This window comes from Anopheles nili, chromosome 2, assembly GCF_943737925.1.
Source record: "Anopheles nili chromosome 2, idAnoNiliSN_F5_01, whole genome shotgun sequence".
Taxonomy (NCBI): Eukaryota; Metazoa; Arthropoda; class Insecta; order Diptera; family Culicidae; genus Anopheles; species Anopheles nili.
This window is the reverse complement of record NC_071291.1, coordinates 16,909,887-16,929,429: the sequence shown is the minus strand read 5'-3', so window position 1 is coordinate 16,929,429 and position 19,543 is coordinate 16,909,887. Positions and strand designations below refer to the sequence as shown.

Below are 19,543 nucleotides of genomic sequence, written 5' to 3'. Positions count from 1 at the left end.
CGGATGCGGCCACGGATCGAGCTTGGGTAACGTGTCTGACCCGGTTTTTGTGTTGCTCTTCCGCCAGACGAGCTGCTGCTTTGACCGGATTTTTTTTGCACTCTCCGCGGTGGAAGCATTTCCGATCCTGCCGCGATCGCAGGACACTGCACTCGGTGGGGTGAGTGTGGTGCTGATCGCTATTAAATTAACATTAATCGCTCAAGGAACCGGCACAAGGAAGCGTCAAACTGGTGCTTGGAAAAACACGATAATGGCGCTGATTACAGTCACATTTTGATGCGCCTTGGAGGAAGTGGATTCTTTTCCTAGAAATATGCACAAATCGCGTGGTAATAATCACAAGAGGTCTGATTTTCGGTTGCATCGGTTGTTTTTGAAACCCCACGCTCCCCTGGGGGGCTGATAAGAGATGCCAATCGTTCCAGAACCATCCTCGAGCTCTCGTTTGATGGTGAAATCACGCTCAAGTTCACCCAAAATCGAGGGCATTATCAGCAAGCGAGATTTCAAACTCTGGACGCGGCTAGACGTCTGGCTTTTCGGAAAAGGAATGGAACGCAGTCGTGTAGAAGAAAAAAAAACAAACCAAACGGAACCTTCGAAAATTCGAAGAAAAACCCCCAAACAGGAAGGTGAGTGACCAACCGCGGCGACGGTTTCGTACGTGTTTCGGGTAGTTGATGTCGCGCTTTTGCGGGTCCTCTAACACTCGCGTCAGCTCAGCCAGAGGGTTCAGGTTGGTTGATCGATTTTCTGCCCTCATCGGAGGGGTAGTTTGATCGCTTCAGTTCAAGCTTCATGAAACCCAACACGCGAGAGGTGTGGCACAATCGAGCCAGGTCTTGATCGGTGCCCGGGTGACATCCGATCCGTGTTCATCCGGATCCTTTCCCTTCCGAGCTACAACGGGGCTTTAGAGCTGTATCGTGTATCGAAAGTTCATTTGCTCACCACACGGTAGGGCCCCTTGCTTTCGGGGAGTTTTTGTTTCCGATCTTGCATGAAAAATCTACCCACCGGAAGTGAATGTCCGTGCTACGAGATTCGATCCGATCCGTGGAATCGTTGTCTACAGCTTTCCCGCACCAGTAGCTACCGTGGATGATTAAAAATTTCCCACATTACACCCCGACCGGCCCACGGGTTCGCTCTTTGGCGAGATAATCCTTAATGATGTCCCACGTCTTGCTCGACGTCTGGAAACCCTTCCGGAAGGGAGCCGGACATTGTTTGCAAGACCCGACGACTGAGCGTATCTCATAACTGTCACTGTGAGGTTCCTTCCACACGGAACGCGAAACGAGGCCTTCTGCTCCTGCTGAAGGGGACGAAAAACCGATCTTCAGACGTTTCCACTTGCCACGTGGAACCGGTTCCATCGAGACCACAGAGACCGGTCGGTTTGATGCCCACGCGTTACCACGGACGCCATAATCTTAATCTTAATTTCATTCATAAACGTTGTCTCCGACCGCCACGGTGTTCTCGTTCGTGTGCTGAAAACCGCGAAGGGATGCTACGCGTGTGCCTCTCTCATGCTTCTACCTTGCTGCATACACCGAAGATTGCTTTGCGAGCTTGTCAAGACAGCAAACACTCATGGTAACTTGCCATTACCATTGGCAGTTATGAAGTTTAGCCAATAAATAAACATTTTTACGAGCTCCCCATCGGCGAACGAAAAGTGTTACCAACCGTAAAGCCGCCTCGTCAGCGAGCACAAGAAAGATGCAGCTTGAAAAACTCAACCTGCAAGTGGAAAACGGCGAGGAACTAGGACGCCCAAAACCGCGACGCGGGATTTGCATGCACGGTGCACGGTGTGTCCGCTCGGTGTCATAAAGCAAAAAGGGCAAATCGCAGTGCATGCATGATTCACAAAGCCCTCGGAGCCGCACACATGTGCACGTGCTTGCTCGGTGAAACAAACAACACGGCGTGCATCAGCAATGAAAAGGTGGCACGCGGCGAGAGTGCATGTTCTCCCGTGGAGAAAGAAGAAAGGGTTAGGGATAGTTTAGGACGCAAATAACCATGCCGTGGCCCTGGTTTGAGCGGTCCATTCCATGATCCTCGCGAGCAGACCGATGTGTTGTGCAGATAATTCTTCGCTCATTAGCATATCAGCTCGATCCATTGGAAGGGCGCTTTTGCAGGGCGCAGTTGGGAGGCTGTGAAAACCCGCTCTGGCTATCGTACGGTTCACAATCAGGCCCCGGTCATTTCAGGTGGCTACACTCAGGTGAAGACAGGCTAGAGCCTCTTTTGACCCAGAATCCTTTAGCTCCATCTCAGTAGGCCGTTTTGTGCGTTTTCCTTTCAACTCGACAGTTTATAGTCATTCGATAGGGCTCTAAACACAGGACGATCATTCTGCATTTGCGATCGGTACCGCACAGGCTTGATCTTTCTTGATCCCTTTTTTTGAAAAAGCCCTTCACGAACCTCCCACCATCTGTGGGTGGCTTCCGCTCTCGAGCTCTTCCGGTTCAACTTTTTCAACGCGGTGACACTCGCGGGAGGACGGAAATCGTCCCACGTGCGTGGAGGTCTGACGCACGGATTGATGCCCCCCTGCAGTTGTTCCATCTCTCTCTCTTGTTCCACCCCCCCCCCTCCCCACCAGCAATGCAATGCACCCCATCGAGGGTGCGTATTTATGTCACCACCAGACGCGCCAAACCAGACGATGGCGGAAGACTGCTAGACGAGCGCACGGCGGCACCCCTTCGGTGGACGTAGGCGTTGAATGAGGTTTTGCAGAATCTCCCACGGGTTTTTTTGTGCTCTCCCAACCTTCCCCCTGCTCCCGCACCCCGTCGATTAACTCATTCTTCGCGCGGGCCGCCGCTGTCGAAGTGCGAACAATAAATGGACGGCGGAACAAACGCAACAACAAAATGGCACCTCTCGGTCGGGGGTTTTCGCCATGCGTCCCCCCAACGCAATCGTTAGCGTTGGCGTGTTGGAGCTGGGGTGAAATGCAAGAGTAACCTTAAAATTCGCACGCCACACTTCGTTCCAGCTCGCGGAACCCCACTGGGCGGACAAATTTAGCAACCCCTGGCCGTACGTTCGCTCCTTCTCGATTGGGCGCTAGCGTGATAATGAGACGATAATTGAAGCCATCCAGGAAATGTGGAGCTGAGTGACCAAAGTGCGTACCGGTCCGATATGGGGCGGTTTAATGGTTTCCCACACGCCTCAGCGCCGCTGCCAATAAAATGGCAATTTTCACGCAGATGAATTTGACAAACAATCGGTGGGGCGTTCGCACCAAATGTTCTAAATGTTCATAGAAATGGGGCTCTTTTCCATCATCATCTTCTTCTTCTTCTTCTGCTTCTGCTGCACCATTAAGCCTTTCATCTTTATCCGCCCGCTTTGAATGCCCACCCACCGCAAAAAGGGCATCATTTTTCGCCTCCCAGCGAGCGAGAAAACCATTTTCAGCCTCCCCCACGCAGGTGTTTGTGGTTTTCCAGCCGCTAGCATTTAGAAAGTTTCGCGTAAACGAAGCTGCCAACAGAACGCTGCTTCCCCGCTGCTCATACACAACACCTCCTTTTGGCTTGCGGTTGTAACCCTAGAACGTGCACTCCTTTTCCGCGCCGATGTAGACGGGAAGGAGAAGGTGACCCTCAATTTCACCGGAACCGAAGCGAGGGAATGCAATTTGATTAACGCATCAGATTCATCCGCGCACAAGGGCTTGCACCGTTCATCTCATCTGTTGCATGTGTCTTATGCACGATCGAGGCTTTTTATGCCCATGAATGAAGCCCCATTGTGAGGCGCGTGCCGAATACATGCACGTGCGCGTGTGTGTGTGTTTGTGGGGGTGATGCACCGAAACAATTCGAAACAGAACAAACAGAGCCCTTTATTGTACATTTTCCTGCCGATCGCCAATCTGCCAACACACGCCAAGATAAGATGGGCGCGTGTGCGACGTAACCGGAAATGGTAAATTACTTTGCTAGAAATACGACGCGTCGTTGTCGCCTATTTGTCGTTGATCTAGTTGGCGTGTTTTTTGTTCTTTTTTTTTTACTCCTTCACATCGCTTCCCAACGAAAAAAATTACTTTACATGCTTGACATGTGACGGCCAATTCCCCACTCTACTCTCCGGGCATCCATTTTACGACGATCGCGCTGATGATCGCGTTGATGATCGTGCAACTGGTTTATGGCCCTGCTTTGGGGAAGGGGATGCAGCGTTTTATTTTTTTCCCCCACTTCATCGTCAATAATTCATCTTCTTTATTTCTGTCCGTACCGTGCCATTGTGCAAACCCGGCAATAAGGAAGCGGCGCTGTGTTTGCGGGTTTCATCTCTGACTCATCGTGCACCGGCGCGAAGGACCTAAAATGCAACGTCGCTAATTTTGTGCGTCTGATAAACTTGAGGCATTTCAAACATTTCTCTCACCGTACGGGTGGGTTTCTTTGTGCGTTTCCCTCCCGCAGGGAGCTTTTCTGCGTGGGCTGGTTGTGTAAATCGGCCTGAGCAAACGCGAAAAAACGCAACCTTCTGCAGATGCAACTCAGGGCTGGTGAAGGCGATAAAACCTGCCTCAGCTCGTGCACCAGCTCGTGAAGGGAAGAAGACCCGACAAGGCGGCCAGGAACCGTGAAGGTACGCTATTGGAAAATTGCACCACACTGCGCTTGTCCCCGGGTTTGGGGTTGTGTTCGTGTTCGCCTGTCGAGGTCGACCTTTTACTTACGGACCTACGGGGCCAATGTCGGAGGCAGTTGTTGAGTTCTGCTGTGGATCTGCTAGAATCCACAGCTCAACCACGAGAAAACGTATGCGGGACGTATTCTACACCGTTCGGTGTATTTCACGATCTACAAGTCCACACCGGGCACCACATAGCCTGTGGGGCGTGTACTGACTTCGACGCTCGTGTGTGTATTTGCAGCCTCAGGGCTGCTTTTTCCCTCGCTATTCATTTGCTAAACGAATTAAACCGGTTCTCTCCCTGCGGGGAACAAGCCAACATTGCCCGATCGTCTGCACAGGTCCGGAAGGGGTTGCTTTTGCGCGAAACTAATGAGCCTGTGTTTAACCATTTTGTGGTGGGAAATATGCCTTCCTATCGTCTATTTGGATCAAATCCTAGCAGGAAGGACCTCGCTTCCTCTCGACTGGGAGTCCTGTGATGATGGGAGATCCGAGAACAATTTGGGTTCTAAGCATTACACCACAAATAGCTTCATTACAAACGATTCTGCGAAAGGCTGGTGCATGTGAGCAGCTCAGGAAGGGGCTCCAACATATGTACTGCACCGGCCAAGACCCGCTTGACCCACATTCGTGCGTCGTGCGGCCATTCATCGCCTAGGATTCGCCTTGTTAGCGTTCACGGGCAAGGCGACCGGGCCAACGGATCAACAGGCCCGGCCGGGTTGTTAGTTCGATAATTAAAAGTAATTGCCCTTTTGGTGCAAAAGGCGGTGCAAGCGAGCAAACACGCAAACATGAGCTATCCATCTGACTGTCTAGGGTTTTGCTGTGTTACCAAGAGCCCAGTTCATCCAGTGTGGAAGACAGATCGATCGATATACTGCTGCCAGGTTCGGCTTGTGTTTTTGGATCCTCATTCGATATATTTCCCGCAGCTCTTGCAAGCGGCGCGGAGAGATCACGATAGACTGCAGCCTCGATCGATCGGTACTCGATATATTGTGCCAGTTTTTGAAGCTGCGGGCCATCCCTTATCCAAAAAAAAATCTCTTTCACAAAGTCGCAAACTCAACGATTGTGAGTGCGTCTTACGTAAACCATCGAATCCGCTTCGGGTTCCTCCTTCACCTTCGTTAGTAAAGCGCAGGAAACCCCATCGAGTGTGTGGGCCTCCTTTTTTCCCTTTTCGCGTGCTTTTATTTTTGCATCTTTCCCGATCGCACTTGGCCAACCGTCGCACGCCGACTTGCTGTGCCGAGACGCCCGATTTCCACCACTTGGCGAAGGGCTACAGGGTTTTTTTTTGTCGGCTTTATCTCGAGCACACATCTCGATTGTGAGTAGCGTTTCAAAGGGAAACCCAAAGCGAACCGCGCGAGATGCTAATGCACGCTGCACAATAATGGCCGATAAATTCGTTTCGTTGTGCAAGCTCCAGGGGATGTTGCGATCCATTGCATCTGTAAGGACTCTGGCGAGGAGCCTCTTGTGGAGCGCAAGGCAGAAATGAACGTTTCTAAATCGCGCAACTTTGTGGTGGCAAAAAAAAGGCTCACTAGTTCTTGATGCGATGCTTTTACTCTTCTTCATGGTGTGTCGAGTTTTCTTTTTTTCTTGAGGCAATAAATTTGCCTACTGACTAGAATGTGTTCTCTAATCACAGGATCACTGTTACGGCCAGGATTTATGCTATTGGCAATTTTGCTGCTTTCGTTGAGACCACCGACATCTTCGTTGGTGTCCTGTGTCGAGTCCTTATCCCGTCGAGTCCATCTATGTAATCGTTCGGTTTTTGTTAAAGTACCTTTTCAATCCGGCTTTATTAATAAAATATCCTTCCCTTTCTCTCTCTCGTCATCACAGACTGTGCTCGATTTCACGAGCAGTGCGTCCGCTGCACGGAAACCGGCTGCATCAAGTGCACGGAAGTGTTGCGCATCGACACCGGCGAATGTCTGTCCGAGTGTCCTTCCGGATACGGTGCCCAATGGTCGACGAACAACGAGATCATGGGCCGCGTTTGTCACCCGGTGGGAATGTCCGGATCGTTCCTGGCCGCCATCGTCGGCATTGTGGCCGGTGCGATCCTCTGTGTGTTGCTTATCGTCGGTGCCCTGGCCGTGTTGCGAAGGCGTCAAAAGCGCAAGAAGTACCGGGAATCGTTTATCGACGAAAACATCGATCGGCTCGAGTTCCTGCGGCAGCTGGATGAGCTGCGACCACAGGCCGAGTACTTCCTGCAGATGCTGAATGACACCCGGCGCCAGATCCGGAAGCTTCACCTGGCGGGTGATAGTGCCGGAGCGGCCACGTACCATCCGGTGGTGCGTGATCTTGCCAAGATACTGATTCTACTGAACAAGCCGATCGAACTGATCAACGCTCCACCGCACGACTGGCAACGGTTGTACGTTTGGGCCGAACGTGTGCTCGATCGGTACAAGCCGGAACTGGCTCAATTGATCGAGTTCCTGCAGCAACCGTCGGCGTCGGATCCGCGGCTTGGTTCGTCCGACCATTCTACGTTCAAGGCGTCTTTCCAGCAGCAGGACCATGCGCTCGGGTCGGACCTTTCGCCGAGCTTGAGCCAAAAGAACGAGCGCAATCTGTTGCAGCCAGAGCTGATTCAGTTGCAGAAACACCGGACGCTGCCGACGATGCAGACAACGCATCACTTCCTTGGGTCGCTGATTAGCCTGCATGAGTTTGATGAGCGGTCATCGCACACGACCGATACGAGCTCAAACCACCACTCGACGGGCGGTGGGATTGGGGGTGGTGGCAACAACCCATTCGACGATACGTTCGATCACGTCCGCACGTACCTGTCCACATCCGGCATGAATGACAGCTCGCTCTGGTTGCAGGACGAGTTCTTCAAGCTGGGCTTTCGGCCGCAGGACGAAATCACGACCGAACTGTGACCGGGGGATCGTCGTCGCCCCATCGCCACCATTCCAGTGCAACGAGGCAGCAGGGATGCAGTTTGATTTGCGAGTAGAGTATTGCAAAGGGTGCTACCCGATCGCCAGCGAGATCGCAGGGACCGCAACTAGTCAGTATCGAGCGGTGCTGGATCACTAAAGAGCGCTCTTCGGTTGTAACGCAGGCGCCGAAGGATACGCAGCCGCCCGGGAAAGGGCGATTATTAGTTTGTAAGAGCAGTAACGAACCCGATGGCAATAGTTGGGAAGAAAAAGCTCACGTTCAATGAGACACCGACGATGGAGAGCACTATTTATGCTCCTTTTCTTCGCCAAAGAAGCACTCCAGAGCCGCCACAACGTTCGTAATGGGAGGTTCTACTGACCGATTTCTTCTTCAGCGCAATGCCGAGCAAGCGTTTATGTTTAGTGTAATTTAAAATCTGCAATCGGATAATTCCCCAGGCCACGTGTACACGCGGTACACGATGCACAAAAAGCGCAATAGTTATTAGCATGTAAATCGTCTGCAATCGCCCACGGAAAATAGGGGCATAATGAAGCTATTTTTTACAACGATCGGAGACGAACGAATCGATATAGTGAGGATATATGTTAAGCGGGAAGAGCGACACAATAAATCTCTTGTTACTATTGTAAAGGGGAATATAACTAGACGGGCTAACTGGCTTTTTTTTTCTTCTCTCAATCAATGTCCGATAAAATGATGTCAAGTTTGTTTTACTTATTAGGTTTTTTTATTATCCACGCCTAAACAGCGACGGTTGTTTAATATGAGAAGACAAGCTGTATGATTTTTTATTCTATATCACTGCTTGCATTCTTCATGGAACGGTTCCAACGTTCGTAAGTCTCTCCAAGTTGGTGGAAGCGTGTTGTGCAGATGTTTACCACATTTTTTGCATGGATCCGCGAACAACGTTACGTAGCTCCTAAACCACGTCTGAAAGCATACGAGAGATTGGTTACACATTTGCTTGGTTACATTTGCTAACGCATACGCTTACTATAAAGCTGCGGATGGCCAGTTCCGGCAGTGTGGGAGAGAAGAAGTGTAGCATCGCCGAATGTGCGTGATCTTGTACCTTGCGAAAAACCTGATACCTCGATTCCGTCCACTGCTCGTCAACCCCGTCCAGCAGCGACTCCTCGTAGCCTTTCACTGTTACCCATTCGATCAGGAGACCTTTGAGAATGACGGCAGCCCGCAGGACACGTGCAATCGTTATCTAGAATTGAAGAGAACGCGCTTGAATGATGCCATACTACCGAATGCTAGGGCCACAAATCTTACATGCAATATTGCGTTTGTCATGAACGGGCGAGCAATTTTGAGGTTCATGTTGTTGTAATGAATGCTTCCGATCAAATTTTCCACCATTTGAGGAGTGGCCAGGTGGCTTGATGGAAGCGAACGTCTGCGTTTGGTGTTCGTGTAGTACGAGCGCTTCAGCGAGTTTTGTTGAAGTAGAGTCGAGGCAAAGGTGCTGTATTCGTGCAGCTTGTCGTGCCATTTGTAGCTCTGCACTAGATGCGGATACAGAGCCTGCCTCTCGAGATTGGTTTCTAGGGACAGATATGCCGAGTTGGCTAGATTCAACGGAGTTTGTGGAGGCACCAGGTCGTTTATGCAGGACTCAAAATCTCTGAAAGAAAGCAAAAATTGTTTAGCTAAAGCGTAACTACCATTGCGGTAACCCTACTTGAGGTTAGCGTTAACGGAGTTCAGCAGTTCCTGCAGTTCTTGGAGAAATTTTTGCTCCTTTCCGTCTTCGCCATGGTCCGCGCGCACTCCAGTTCCCAGCGTATCGAACAATTGGCCTACACTTGAGCGCAACACGCGCAACTGTGATAGGGAATTATTTATCGGTTCCAGATTCATGTAGGCAGCTTTCTTTTAAATTATTTCGTAAACGCCGACACGACCGCTTCCTTGCACTGTTTTGTGTTATTGTTGTGGTTTCAACAACTGAAAACAAGCTACATTGAGCTTTTGATTTATACCTTCGAGTTGGGCCATAGAAGTGTATTTTAAATAAATTAACTGTGTTTTGGGTTTTAGCTAATGTTTCCTGCTATGATTATTTCATTTAAGGTTTTTGGTTCTTCAAAATGAACCTATCAGTGCCAAAGCTGCAGAAAAACTACGAAAATCCTCGTTAAAAAAACGTAAAACTAATTCATTTGACACCCCTGCAGGTGCAAACATGCAAGCTGTCATCAAAATGCATGACAATTCACAGGATGGATGAAAATTGCTCATCAAAACATACCGAATAAACAAAAGAAGAACGAGATACCGAACAATATTGTAGTGGTTAGGAATTAATTTAGTTAAAATCGCTCATTAGGCCGAGCGGCACAACCTATCCGTAATGGCTATATTCGAGGTAAAACAGTCAGCCGATACCATTCGTGGCTAAACCGTGTTAACGCTTCTCTTTTCCAATTCACAGTGGCGTAAGTTTAACTTTTTCGATCTCCGCCAGGGAGTGGATAAAGATAAGGTAGCCGGGGCGTTGCAGGGTGCCAAGATTACGGCCACGGCAAACGGTAGCAGTTTGATAGTGATATGCGATGCCAGTGGATACATACACACGTTCAGCCGGACGTGGACGGTGATTAGTTTCAAGGGCCACGAAGGCTCAATCCTGTTGTGCGATATTTCAAAGCAAAACAACTTGCTTGTCACAGTGGGCGAGGATATTAATGGCCCATCGTTCAAGGTGTGGAATTTATCCAAAATTTCAGCAGCTAACGGGGCGCAATGCTTGCGTACGGTGCGCACGATGGTTTCGGTGCCGACGGCTCTCGCCGTGTCAGAAGGTGGTCAATTTATGGCGATTGGATTTGCGCAAGGAAATATATCTCTCTACCGTGGTGACATCAGCCGTGATCGATCAAAAACCCTAAAACAACTCACGGCCGGCACCAGCGACATAGCCGGCATTGCGTTCAAACATTGCCACAAGCATACGCAAATGTTTGTCTGTTCGAATTCGGGAGTATACCTGTACAATTTGCACAGCCGTGACAAGGAGATACGTGTGATTCTGGCCACAATGAAGAAACCGGTTTGCTGTTGCGCACTGCAGACCGGACACAACGAGGGACATTTTATGGTCGGGCTAGAGGATGCGGTTTACTGCTACACGTCTGATGGCCGAGGGCCTTGCTACGCGCTAGAAGGCAACAAAACGCTGCTGCACTGGTATAGGTCCCACTTGCTGGTCGTCATGCGCAACCCAAGAAGCCCGGGTGGCTTCAATCTCACCGTCATCGATATACAGAACAAGTTCATCGTGTTTAGTTCGCCCATTGAGGAGGTGGCAGCGATTCTGACCGAATTCGGCACCTGCTACATCCTAACGGAGAACAAACAAATTCTGCACCTTGACGAGAAGGATTTGCAGACCAAGCTGAACATGATGTTCAAAAAGAACCTGTACGACATAGCTGTCCGCATCGCGAAGTGCAACCAGTACGACGCCGAAGGGTTGGCAGGAATTTTCAAACAGTACGGAGACCACCTCTACAGCAAGGGCGATTTCGTGGGAGCGGTTGAGCAGTACTCGAAAACCATCGGATATTTAGAGCCCTCATACGTAATACAGCGCTTTCTGGATGCACGTCACATACATTTTCTGACCGATTACCTGCAAACGATACACGCCCAAGGACGGGCCACGGCTGATCACACGACGCTGCTCTTGAATTGCTTCACCCGGCTAGATCGAACGACGCAGCTAAAGGAGTTTTTGAAAAACGATCAAAAGTCGAACCTCTTTGATATCGATGTCGCCATAAAGGTATGCCGAGATGCGTCCTACGTTGACGAGGCGTTACAACTGGCAAAGGCTCACGGAAAGCATGATGCTTGCTTGAGCATTCTTACCGAAGACATGGAAAAGTACGATGATGCCTTGAGCTACGTGGAATCGCTTTCCTGCGCCGTAGCTGAGCGAAGCATTAAGCGATACGGATCGGTGCTGCTGGCCAAGTGTCCGACGAGAACGATTGCGTTGCTGAAGAAATTATGCACCGAGTACGCGACCAACTCTGAGGCCACGCAAGGCAAAGATGCATTAACGGTGGCCGATTTACTGACGGATCTGAATCTTAACGGTCACACGCAAACGCAAGGAAATCCGGAACAGTTCATACATTTGTTCGACGATACGGAACTGCTGATCGACTTCCTGGAGCATCTCGTGCGCTACGTGCCATCCAGCAGCCAATGTGTATATAGTACATTGATGGAACATTATCTGTACAAGTGGAAAGAGTCGCCAGCAGTGGAGGAAAAGCTGCTGGACCTGCTGAAATACAACTCCGAGCGATATGATAAAACGCATGCATTAGCGCAGTGTCGCATTCACGAGTTCTGGCCTGGAGTTATGTATCTGTATGAGGAGGACAAACATTACCATCTGATCATACGGCACTATCTGAGGCTTCGGCAGTACGAAGATCTGCTAGCATGCTGCAAAAAGCTTGCCCACAACAACGCGTCCTTATGGTTGCTTGCGTTGAACGGGCTTAAAAACGACGCGGAAGCTCCACCGCATCTTTTCAACCAGGTTCTGCAGGTTATATGTAAGTCGATCGTTCGGGATGTATTGGAACAACGGGAATAATCAGAGAATACATTGCACCTTACAGCTCAGAAAAGGTTGCAGGCCCCGCTGCAAGTCCTCGATTGTTTGGCGGTAGAGAACGGACCTACATTCCTCTCCGTGAAGGATTACTTCATGCAGGTGTTTCAAAAGGAGCAGGACACAATCCGCAGTGAGGAAGATTTGGCACGAACGTACCGCGAAGAGTCGGAGGCCGTAAAACGCCACATAAAGCACCTGCAGCAGGGAAATGTGGAATTTCAAAACACTACCTGTGATGCCTGCAAGCAGCCGCTCTCGATGCCGGCATTGTTTTTCCTTTGCAAACATTCCTATCATCAAGAGTAAGCGAATTAGCTTTGCGATCCGTATTGGCAGGGTAAACAATCGTTCCATTTTTGCATTAATTTTCAGTTGCATCAAAAGCTACACCGATACGGAGCGCGATTGTCCCGTTTGCAATAAGAGCAATATACAAATGATCGAGGCGCTTCGAGCGCAAAGCGAAGCGCGCGATCAACACGAAATGTTTCACGATTTGCTGGAGCGTTCTTCGGAATCGTTCTCGGTCGTGGCCGATTACTTTGGTCGGGGGCTATTCAACAAGCTGCTTATCGTAGAAGAAGGAGATCAACAGATGGATGTATGTAAAGCTCCACGTTTAATATTTGATTCTTCAATTTTCTCCATTCACCGCTTCCCATTTTGTGTCGTTTATAGGTTATTGAACATCCAAAACTATCCGAGACGGTAAATGACATTCCGTCCTCTCTTGAATCAAGGACAGGACATCCCGCGACACCGTATAGCGGCAGTAACTTTACCTACGGTGCCGGTGCAGAGGCAAGGCTTCGACAGGAGGAGGGACGTTCGGCGGGACAGTTGCGCCTCGAGGCACAAGAGAGCGAAATGCGTATGCGGTTGGTGGAACAGGAGCGCATCAGACAACGCCAACAAGCGGCAAATATTGCCCAACAGCAAATGAAGCTACGGGACGATCGCCCATCGAGAATGCAATCGCCGTACGGCAGCCCAAAGCCACCGATGACTGTTTCCGGTGTCCCAATGGTGAAAGGTAGCAGCGCGAAAGATATAGCCAAAATTCCAATCGCATCCACAGCGCGAAATCCTTTCGACGAGGACGAAGGCGCTTATGACAATACCAAAAATCCGTTCGACGAAGAAAGTGTTCCTGCGCAACCGAAACCGCCAAGCGACCGTTCGGCGGCTAAAAACCCGTTCGAGGAAGAATATGACAGCAAATTGGATCCTTTTGCGGAATAGTAGATCTGATATAATCATTTTTTTCTAATCAATTGAAGATTTTGTTACACGACAACGATCCGTTGCACCGGTATATTTATCCCCTTCAGTTAATATATGCAATAAACAAAGCTGAAATTATTCGAATGTGAACGGATGTCAGCGTGCTGTTTTTCCCTTCAGGTCATTTGATTTTATTCATTATCATCACCAGTTATCAACTCGAATTGTAAAACGAACCATCACACTACACCATGGTACCTCCATTTAACTTTAAACGGTGTATCATCACATTATAGTACATCTTCTGGTGCACATGCTGCTCCGCGTTCTCCCATTGATGGTGTAAGCTCCTTATTCCATTGTTTAAGATCGGCGAATACATGTCGAATATTAAGGAGCGCGTGTGTTTGTTATAATCATCATTCGTGTTTCGTCTAAATTCCTACATTCTGTCATATTTTTTTTTTTGCTGCGCTAGATTGCCGAGTGTCATGAAGTGCCCGTTATTTTTGGCGTTCGGCGGCCAAAATGAACAAGAAAATAAAACGAATCAACTTAACCGTTTGCGTCGGACGTCCGAGGTGAATTTCGAATTCAGTTTTAAGAAACACACTCTTACTAACTAAGCAAAACCGTAATGGATTGTTGATCCACATTTTTTGCAGCTGCGTACCACTTTTTTCGTGCAACAATGCACGAGCCCGCGTAATCCATTACACCCAGGTGTCGCCAGGTGTAACGTGGCGGTTTGTTACTTATATTGCTGTTTACATGCTAGCTGGCTCAAGTCCTGTTACACGATTGGTCGGAGAAATAGAAAGCAAAGTACACCTTGATTGCTGCTATTTAATGCCAGCAGAATATCACCGTCAGGGTGACCAAAAACGTCACTGAGATTTCATGCTCACTAGCTTGCGCGCTCGCGCCCGGGCCTCGTGGCGAGTAACCGTGTACTCGAACCAGAGGATGTTGGGTATGAGTGTGGTGTCCCGCAGCAGGAACAATTCCGACACGCGCCACAAAACGACCATCGGAAAGTAGGGCGAGAGAACGAAGTGCGTCAGCAGGAACCACAGTGACCCCATGATCATGCCGACTAGTGCACCGACCAGCACTTGTGTGAGCGTGTGGTACAGTAAGTAGATTCTACCGACGCAAACGAGGAACGCTGCCGTCCAGCAAATCGCTAGCACTAACAGTCTCACGAGTCGTTCGAATCTTGCGCTATTACTATTGTTTATGTGATGCAGTCTGTTGGATTGGGGAGATAGAGAGAAAAGAGATGTTTTAGAACATAATTAAACTTATTTCGAGAAATTAGATGCAGTTTGTCTGCCGTACCTTATGAAGATAAATAGTAACACGTAGGTGGCAAAAAAGCACATAAACTGTGAGTGTGATGAAGGCATGCCGTACTCAGTCCAGATCTGAGCCCGCGTTATCGGTCGTGGTTCTTTTATCCAGTGCTTCAGCAGGATATTTAAGCATTCGTTGACCAGCGTTCCAAGAAAGAACACGATCGTGTGAAGATCCCTTCTGAACAGTATTAAAGCCACGAACCCAGCACCGATTCCGATTGGTGCCAGACTTATCCACGCTAGTAGCTTACCCACCAAATCACCTGCGGAAAGTGAAACGCCAGCCAAGCGTGCGTTTGGTAAGATCACGTCTAGCACATCCTAAGCACACTGCTTACCTTTAGGATATTCCACCAGCGTCAGCGTAATTGGTTGCCAATCTGTTGCTATGTTGTCGCCCACGGGCGAGACCTGTTCGTTCGACAGGATCATATCTGGCGAGGACATTTTAAAGCTTTCTTTTTATGAATGTGTTGACATTTGTTTGTTTGTTGTACAATAAAGCGACCACAGCAGGAAGTTGGTGTTTCCAGTGTATTGATGGCGTAATTTCGATTGCAGCAAATTACTCAGTAAACTAGTGGATCAGAATGCCCGTTTTTACCCAAAATGTGGGTTTTGTCGAGAGTAAATCCTGAGAAAATTCCCCTAACTGTGCGCAACGTGTGCAATGTTGTTGTCGGTGGCTGCTGGTGCTAATGATACGGTTTTAAGTCCTGGCGGTAGAATGTGTGTATATCCATAATATTTCACCGTCCAGATTAACACTAAACGGCGCACGTCGTACTCCGTGGGGCATACGTTAGCCTCTCATTCATTGGTAATCGGTGCTACAACAAAAAATACATACAGTACTCGGCAAATTCAGAAACTGTTGATGTTGCCCAAAATGACAGAGCAAAGATGTTGCGAGCTATCGCTGTCAAATGGTACAAGGTGACCAGGTAGCTAGTTTCAAAACCATTTTGTACTGTCTTGTGTGAAGAGGAAATTATTTTTGGTTTGTTTTTCGATACAATCCCTAAATTTCATTATTTCTATTCACTCCAGTTGGTAATAGTCGAAGTAATACGTTCTATTGTTGGCAGTTGAAAATTTTAATACATAGCTTTTTCACTAGACGTAACTGTCAGTGTGAGCTTTGTAGGTTGTCAAAGTTGGCACCCTTGTGACATTCGTTCTTTTTCCGGTTGGATCCTCAGGTGGACGCATCGTAGTTTTTATAAGTTAGACTAAAGTTTTCTCCATCTTCCAACAAAATGAAAATCTGGAAGGACGTTTTCACCGGTAAGTACTCGGTGCAACAGGGCTATGTTAATCTGGACTAGCAATGGTGTCAACATTTGGCTAACTTTCCACGTAAAACGCGCATTGATGGCTGCTTCGGAACGCCGCTTGTGATGCCTCTGTTCTGTACCCACTCAGTGATGACAATGGCGTGTGTATACGTGTTAAGGCCGTACATGGAGTCATATTTCTTTGGCTAGAAAGATAACGAGAAATCTAAGTGATATCATTTAGTTGAGTGTCTTGAAGCATCAAAACATGTTTCACGGAGATGTTCCTAATTTTTTCGACCGTAGCATCTGTTAAGTGTTTTCTGATGGGATCAAGAACGTAAACAAATGGATTCCAAGGAACATTAGAGGTTATGGATTTTTTGTTGGTTTAGTTTTTTTCTTTTTTCATTTCCACCGTGACTAATCAGTTGTTAAAACTCTTTTAATTATTTTCCTTTTGACTTTCTCTTCTCTACAGGTGACGAGATGTTCTCGGACACCTACAAGCTGAAGCTGGTTGACGATGTTATGTATGAGGTCTATGGCAAGCACGTCTCCCGCACCCTGGGTGATGTTCAGCTGGATGGTGCCAACCCCTCCGCTGAGGAAGCCGAAGAAGGAACCGACTCCGCGACCGAAGCTGGCGTGGACATCGTCCTGAACCACCGTCTGGTGGAAACCGGATTTGCGGACAAGAAGCAGTTCACTACCTACCTGAAGGATTACATGAAGAAGTAAGTGTATACCCAAAATAGCTTGCCTACGGTAGATCTCCCGCCAGGTGCTCCATTTGTCCTGAATTTCAATGCACACGCATTCTTGATCATTTGTTTTCACATGTGATACTTCGAACATCAGAAGCAACGTGAGAATATTGCACCGTTATCTCATTTCTGTCATTATCAATGAACATAATTTGGTTAACCTTTGTTATTAGCTACCGCGGTATCAGCTAATTTTGATTTGGTTTGTTTTCTGTTCACTTCCATAGGCTTGTCACGCGTCTGGAAGAGAAATCACCGGACCAAGTGGAAGTCTTCAAAACCAACATCAACAAAGTAATGAAGGATCTGTTGGGTCGATTCAAGGACTTGCAGTTCTTCACCGGTGAATCGATGGACTGCGAAGGCTTGATCGCCATGATGGAATACCGTGATATCGATGGCGAATCCGTGCCGGTGCTGCTCTGCTTCAAGCACGGTCTGGAGGAAGAGAAATTCTAAATCAGGCAGCGTTTTCTGTTCGGCTGAGAATGACTGGTGTCGAAACGGATTGGCCTATTTTTCAATTTTTTTATAAGCTTCAAACGACCGATACATATACACACCACACATCCTGCAACAGAAGACTTATGACCAAACTCAACAGCGTATTTATTGTAAAACCAAAAGTGCGTTTTTCGGGATAAGAGAGGGAGAGAGAGTAACAACTGAGGACATTTTAAATTTATTTGAAAGTTTTTAAATTACCATTAGCATTTGTAAAGGCAAGGGCAATGCATTGTTTCCGCGATTTTTTCCTAACGAATGCTAAACGCTACGTTCAATCACGATCGTGTGAAAACTTATCAATACTCGCCCCTTAACTGCAATTACGTTACTTTATCAAATATTCGGGATCACGGTAGCAGCTCGACTAAGAACATCAAGAGCGCAAAAACGACCACACCAGGCGTCATGACTTCTTGGAAGGTGGAGAAAAGAAAAACTACACGATTATACCTTCTCCTGCAAGATTATACTCCTTTGAAACATCAAAATCAAGCATGAACGAACATCTAATAAAGAAGAGAAAATTAATCGTAATAATGCATCTAGTCTATTTTTGTACTGTAATGTATTTGAATTTAACTGGTATTTGAATGGAAAAGAAGTACATATGTTATGTTTCCTTTTACTATTTGGTTAAGAAATATCTCTTGACGCCCATTTCAGCCATTACTGTAGTAATGGTGCCTTTTTTAGACATGCATGTTGACATTCGATGTAAACAATGCCATGAGCGTGGCGAACGAAACGGAATTTAAGTTAGTCGTACCAAAGAAGGGAAAGCATCGATCAAAATTGAGAAGCAATACTAGATTGCCGGTTAACTTTGTGGAAAACTCACATGGTAGCCACGAACAAGCGGCAGTTTGCGTCCAAACCCTACTGTATGTATTTCTTTTCGGATGGTGTACGAGTTTGACACAAGCGCATTTAGCGATTACATAAATTTGTCATACTTTTAGCACGCAATTGAAAACCGTAGAGCAGGATCTACTACGATCGGAGTTTTTCGAAGAGTGCTTCAAAAACATTCATCCAGTTTTAGTGGGAGTGGAACGCATCATCTGTCTGGGGTTAGGCAGTTTTCACGAGTGTACGATTGCTCGATACCAACTCGCGTTAATACGCTGCCTGCGCGACAAAGCGAATCTCAGTGTTAAAGGAGAGTTTTTCGATCCGGTATTCAACCGGTCGGAAGCAATTGCTTTGCAAACGCTTAACGAAACAGTACTGCAGGAAAACCTCGAGGGAAAGTATATTGCTGAACGGAAGACTCTCTTCTATCTGCCTCATTGCCCGAAGCAAATCGTCAACAACGTGCTGTGGAGAAATTGGCATCCGTCTCGGTTACGGAACGTGGTGTTGCTTTGTAACAGCTTCTCTAGCGTGGTGAATAATATCCCTCAAAGGTTGCTGCAAAAAAGTGGTGGATACATTCTACGGGCAGCGGATTCATTTGTTGAAGTCCCGATTAGGAACATATTCCGCTTTGGTGACATTTTCAACGACACCTCTCTGCATTACTTGAGACCGAGTGACCCTACCCTCGGTGTAGCGACCGTACTGGGTGGTTGGGATTGTGCCGAAGAACCATCGTACGAAGACGACGATATAGAGCTTATATCAAAGAAAGTGGTAGAAGCGCTTGAATTTTTATAATTTTCAACATGGCATCGGCAGTTAGAGCAGCAAGCGGCAGTAGAACATTGAAGCAGCTGTTGTACGAGCTGAAAAACATCAGCTCGGTTGACGGTGCTGCAACGTGCTCGCTTGCAGGAAAGTACATTACGGAGCAGTACCGGCGCTTCGAAACGACGGAGCAGCAGCACTGTCGAGCGAAAGAAGAGCTCCAGTTTACTGCGGAAACGTATCGGTGCTATTTGGAAAGCATACGCAGGTTGAAGGATTTAAACGAAAGCTACCGCGGTAAAGGCGAACGTAGCATCCGGGAGACTGCAGATATGGTGGGATTTAAATTGCCACATGATCCAAAGTAAACACGTGGCGCTAATTCAATGATACTACCCACGACCAATAACCGAAGGAAATAATTATATTTCTCTGTACAAGACCTATGCACAGCTTCAAATGCGCCTATAATAAACCGAACGG

General features: G+C 47.9%; 7 protein-coding genes across 7 annotated transcripts in view; 5 read left to right on the top strand and 2 right to left on the bottom strand.

The window, feature by feature from the left end:
• LOC128731703 (uncharacterized) overlaps positions 1-8,226 on the top strand; it is a 29,226-nt gene extending 21,000 nt beyond the window's left edge. The window contains exon 2 of the mRNA XM_053824835.1: positions 6,562-8,226. Coding sequence (XP_053680810.1) covers positions 6,562-7,622 — 1,061 coding nt within the window. The 3' untranslated portion in view covers positions 7,623-8,226. The remainder of the gene's footprint in view (positions 1-6,561) is intronic.
• Positions 8,227-8,451: 225 nt separating this feature from the next.
• On the bottom strand, positions 8,452-9,525 carry LOC128720577 (mediator of RNA polymerase II transcription subunit 27). Its single transcript, XM_053814250.1, has 4 exons — positions 9,347-9,525; positions 8,938-9,289; positions 8,651-8,872; positions 8,452-8,586 (listed from the first exon to the last, which is right to left on the bottom strand). The coding sequence occupies exons 1-4, from the start codon at positions 9,523-9,525 to the stop codon at positions 8,452-8,454; spliced, it is 888 nt and encodes a 295-aa protein (XP_053670225.1).
• Positions 9,526-9,944: 419 nt separating this feature from the next.
• On the top strand, positions 9,945-13,596 carry LOC128732279 (vacuolar protein sorting-associated protein 11 homolog). The gene is made up of 5 exons (XM_053825461.1): positions 9,945-10,033; positions 10,100-12,239; positions 12,306-12,603; positions 12,674-12,902; positions 12,980-13,596. The coding sequence occupies exons 1-5, from the start codon at positions 10,019-10,021 to the stop codon at positions 13,541-13,543; spliced, it is 3,246 nt and encodes a 1,081-aa protein (XP_053681436.1). The 5' UTR covers positions 9,945-10,018; the 3' UTR covers positions 13,544-13,596.
• A 210-nt stretch (positions 13,597-13,806) lies between these two features.
• On the bottom strand, positions 13,807-15,547 carry LOC128732131 (dolichyldiphosphatase 1-like). The gene is made up of 3 exons (XM_053825299.1): positions 15,222-15,547; positions 14,867-15,146; positions 13,807-14,776 (listed from the first exon to the last, which is right to left on the bottom strand). Exons 1-3 carry the CDS (start codon positions 15,328-15,330, stop codon positions 14,413-14,415), a joined length of 753 nt encoding a protein of 250 aa, XP_053681274.1. The 5' UTR covers positions 15,331-15,547; the 3' UTR covers positions 13,807-14,412.
• Positions 15,548-16,072: 525 nt separating this feature from the next.
• On the top strand, positions 16,073-17,961 carry LOC128720738 (translationally-controlled tumor protein homolog). The gene is made up of 3 exons (XM_053814432.1): positions 16,073-16,170; positions 16,642-16,897; positions 17,155-17,961. Exons 1-3 carry the CDS (start codon positions 16,143-16,145, stop codon positions 17,384-17,386), a joined length of 516 nt encoding a protein of 171 aa, XP_053670407.1. The 5' UTR covers positions 16,073-16,142; the 3' UTR covers positions 17,387-17,961.
• Positions 17,962-18,133: 172 nt separating this feature from the next.
• LOC128730781 (SRR1-like protein) lies at positions 18,134-19,183 on the top strand. The gene is made up of 2 exons (XM_053823863.1): positions 18,134-18,315; positions 18,394-19,183. The coding sequence occupies exons 1-2, from the start codon at positions 18,134-18,136 to the stop codon at positions 19,088-19,090; spliced, it is 879 nt and encodes a 292-aa protein (XP_053679838.1). The 3' UTR covers positions 19,091-19,183.
• Positions 19,045-19,535, top strand: LOC128720739 (protein FMC1 homolog). Its single transcript, XM_053814433.1, has one exon. The coding sequence runs from the start codon at positions 19,099-19,101 to the stop codon at positions 19,426-19,428; it is 330 nt and encodes a 109-aa protein (XP_053670408.1). The 5' UTR covers positions 19,045-19,098; the 3' UTR covers positions 19,429-19,535.
• Positions 19,536-19,543: the final 8 nt, after the last annotated feature.